Raw genomic sequence first — 3,311 nt, 5'->3', positions numbered from 1 at the left:
GGTGTAGCAGTAGGCAGAGGCCTTGAAAGAAATCAATGACTTCAACGACTCGTTGCAATGAACATTTGCAAGTGAAGTTGTTTGGGCAAAAGAGTATACTGAGTGGCACACTGCAGCTTCCAACGCCACTACAGGATCAACTATAGTGATCAGGCTTTATGCTGGCCTGCCCTCTGTCGTCATGGCTACTAGTCACAGGTGCAAAGGTTCCTTTAAGAGGGAAACTCCACCCACTTACACTCTCTTTTCCACTGTTCTTCCCCTCCCCCTTCTCTCCCTCTCCTTCTCTTCTCCCCCTCCCTTCCCTTTCTCCATTCCCTTGCTCCCCACTCAATAAAACTTTCCACATAGCCACATCTGCAGGGACCTGCTGTGAGGTGCCACCACCTGCTGCATTCACCAGTGAATGAATATGTGAAGGAACCCACCCCCTTCTTTAAGAGTTCCTTTTCTAGCTTGGGATGGTTGATGTTTGCCAGACTGGCTGAGGAATTTGGTATATTCCCCCCATTCAGTCTTGTGATGCCCTCAATATGCCCTCAGGATTCTGTATGGACAGCCACTCCAACATTTTTTTTTTTTTTTTTTTTTGAGACAAGTTCTCCCGCATACATAAGGCTGGTCTTGAAACTTGTGATCCTCCCCTTGGCTTCAAAAGTTGTCTGAGCCCCAGTATTGAATGAGCATCTATGACACTAGCCCATGGCCTGCTCTGCCCTCCACTGCCTGTACCTCCTCTGCTCATGGCCCCTCTACCTGCAAGCTTTCCCTTGGACCTCTGACACCTCAGCCTCCAGGTAAGCTTTATCTATAGACTCTGACCCCGTTGGTTCCAGCAGAGTTGCATTATTTGTCCTTGCTCTGGGATTCTTCTGTCAACCCAGAACCTGTGGTGCGAGAAGGAAGAAATTGACCTCTGTCAGGCTGTGCAGTTAGTGGGCAGGGACGTTTCAGAGACTCCCAGTTCTGCACTGAGAAATACTGCATGCTGTCCCCCAGCCTGCTGTGTAGAGTTGCTAGAAGAGGCCCTCCTGCAATAGGCGTGGCCTGAACCTGGCACCCTGGCACCTGAACTATGGTGTTCATGTTTTTATCTGCCAACCCTTGGCCTTGGGAGGCCAGGCGCAGTCGTAAACTTGGAGTCTCAAGACATCTATGTCCCTGGTGCAGATAGAAAGTGTTGAATCCTGAGGATTCCGGGGCTCTCAACCAGTTTCAGTCTGTTTAAGGTTGGACCCGCCCCCTTCTCCTTGGCCACTTGCCAAAGCCGGGAGGTTGCAGCTGGGCCTGAGAGGGATTGGCTGGTTCAGCTCAGTCCATCCAGTTCCCCACGCAGTTTGCAGCTTCCGGCAGGTCAGAAGCCAGGGACAAAGACGTTTCCAAGAAGACAAGAGGTCCCGTAAGACTCGCTGCTCCTGAGGGAAGGTGCCAGGCTGGGAGGCAGGAAAGAAGGTCCTGGCCCTGAACAGGGAGAACTCCTCCCACAGCTGGGAGGGCTGCAGGGTGTCTGCGGGCTTTGGAGACTTGTGGTTTCCTGGTAATTGCACCTAGGGTCTGTGCTTCAGGCTGAGCCATTGTAGAATGCAAACAGTTCCTGCCTGCAGTCCCTTCCTCTCCTGTTGTTCCTCTTCTCTCATTGTGTGCTCCTTGCCCTTCCTCCTTCTCTGCCAACAAGTCATCCCAGCCTATATGGTTATAACTCTATCTACTAAACCTGCATTTGCCTATCTCTCTCCTGGGCCTCAGAATCTCACCCTCTGCCCATCTGCTGCCCTGCAGGATGCTACAGCTGAGCCTGTCTTGGCTGGGACTGGGGCCTGTGGCTGCCTCCCCGTGGCATCTCCTGTTGCTGGGTGGAGCCTCCTGGATTCTGGCCCGAATTCTGGCCTGGATCTATGTCTTTTATGACAACTGCTGCCGCCTTCGTTGCTTCCCTCAGCCCCCTAAACCGAACTGGTTTTGGGGTCATTTGGCCATGGTGAGTGTGGCAGTAGGTGGGTCTGGGGGTGTCAGAGTAGATCTGTTCCCAAGGGGTGAGGAAAGGTGCTCATGAACTCGGGTTGGGAGAGGCCTGGAACACAGGCAATAGAGGAGGGAGGGAGGGCCTAGGGAAGCCTCTCTCCTCAGTCCCAGCATCCCCTTTGTTCCTGTCTGCCCACTCTGAGCTCAGAGGCCTTACTCCTCCTCTCCCTTCCCGGCCCCCAGCCTACTTCAGGTCATATTATGACCAGGACTCATGGTCTGTGGTCTCTTCCCCTATTTATGCAAATGTATCCTACACAGGAGCTCCCAGGGAGGGGAGCACAAAGCATGGACATCCCTGGCCCATTCAGTTTCCACTGATGGATTTGTGGCCTTGCTGCAGCATGCTGAAGGTGTGGCCCCTGCCTGGCCCATCCTTGGGTCACTGTCTGTACCTCTCTGGACTGCCATTTCCATTTAGTGATGAGCTATGATCCCCCTGTCCACCTACAGGAACACACTGAGCAGGCATGTAATACATCCTCAACTCCTTAGACCCTATTCTTTCTTATCGTAGCCTACCCTCTCAAGATTTATCAGTGGACTCCATTGTCCAACTAGAGCATTGTGTTTATATTTGTGGCTCTGGGACAATGCAAGCTCTGCTACTGAGCTGTACCACAGCCTCGACTTTGCTCTTTGTCATTAGGGACCACTCTGGCCTCTCCCATAATAGCTACACTTCCTTGGATGGACTCCTTCCTCAGCAGTCCCCTCATTCCTAGCACTCTTTGCTTCATGCCGCACTGTGACCATTGCATAGTCACCCTTTACATTCCCGTGTCATCTGGAAGAGCACCACCTCCAGTGCCACCAACTCAAGTACTGCTTTCTCTCCACACAGTCCTTTTTCCTTCCAAAATCACCCTTGTCATTCCAAGTCCCCTCAGGACCCCCTTCTTCTCTACATCACAGTTCCGCTTCCTACCGATCCTCCTGATCAGGTAGAGTCCCATAGGAGAAATATGTACACACACACACACACACACACACACACACACACACACAATTTCTTAGAGTGCTGTACAATCAGCAATGCCTGATTAGTTCAACAGCGGCCATCTGCAACTGGAGAGAACACATTAAACACATTAGTTATATGTCTATGACAGTGGATACCTCAGCAGTTCCAGACTGGTACTCAAAGGTCTGGATATCTCATGGAAAATTTCTGGTCTTCAGTCTACAATGGAGGGCCGAGGAAGCAGAAGTTAATGTCAGTAAAGATGGATGGCCAAAAGACAGGCAGGCAAACAACACTATTTGCCTCAAACATTTTTTAATATTTA

The 3,311-nt window shown here is 51.3% G+C and overlaps 1 protein-coding gene across 1 annotated transcript in view; it reads left to right on the top strand.

The window, feature by feature from the left end:
* The first annotated feature begins 1,543 nt into the window (after positions 1-1,543).
* The window catches only part of LOC127216714 (cytochrome P450 4F6-like), a 22,691-nt gene continuing 20,923 nt past the window's right edge, over positions 1,544-3,311 (top strand). Inside the window, 2 exon segments of the mRNA XM_051177532.1 lie at positions 1,544-1,716; positions 1,718-1,978. Of these exon segments, the coding sequence (XP_051033489.1) occupies positions 1,582-1,716; positions 1,718-1,978 (396 nt within the window). The 5' untranslated portion in view covers positions 1,544-1,581.

This window comes from Phodopus roborovskii, unplaced genomic scaffold (assembly GCF_943737965.1).
Source record: "Phodopus roborovskii unplaced genomic scaffold, PHOROB, whole genome shotgun sequence".
Lineage (NCBI taxonomy): Eukaryota > Metazoa > Chordata > Mammalia > Rodentia > Cricetidae > Phodopus > Phodopus roborovskii.
Note: the sequence above shows the minus strand (reverse complement) of the source record. Positions and strands in the feature narration are given on the sequence as shown.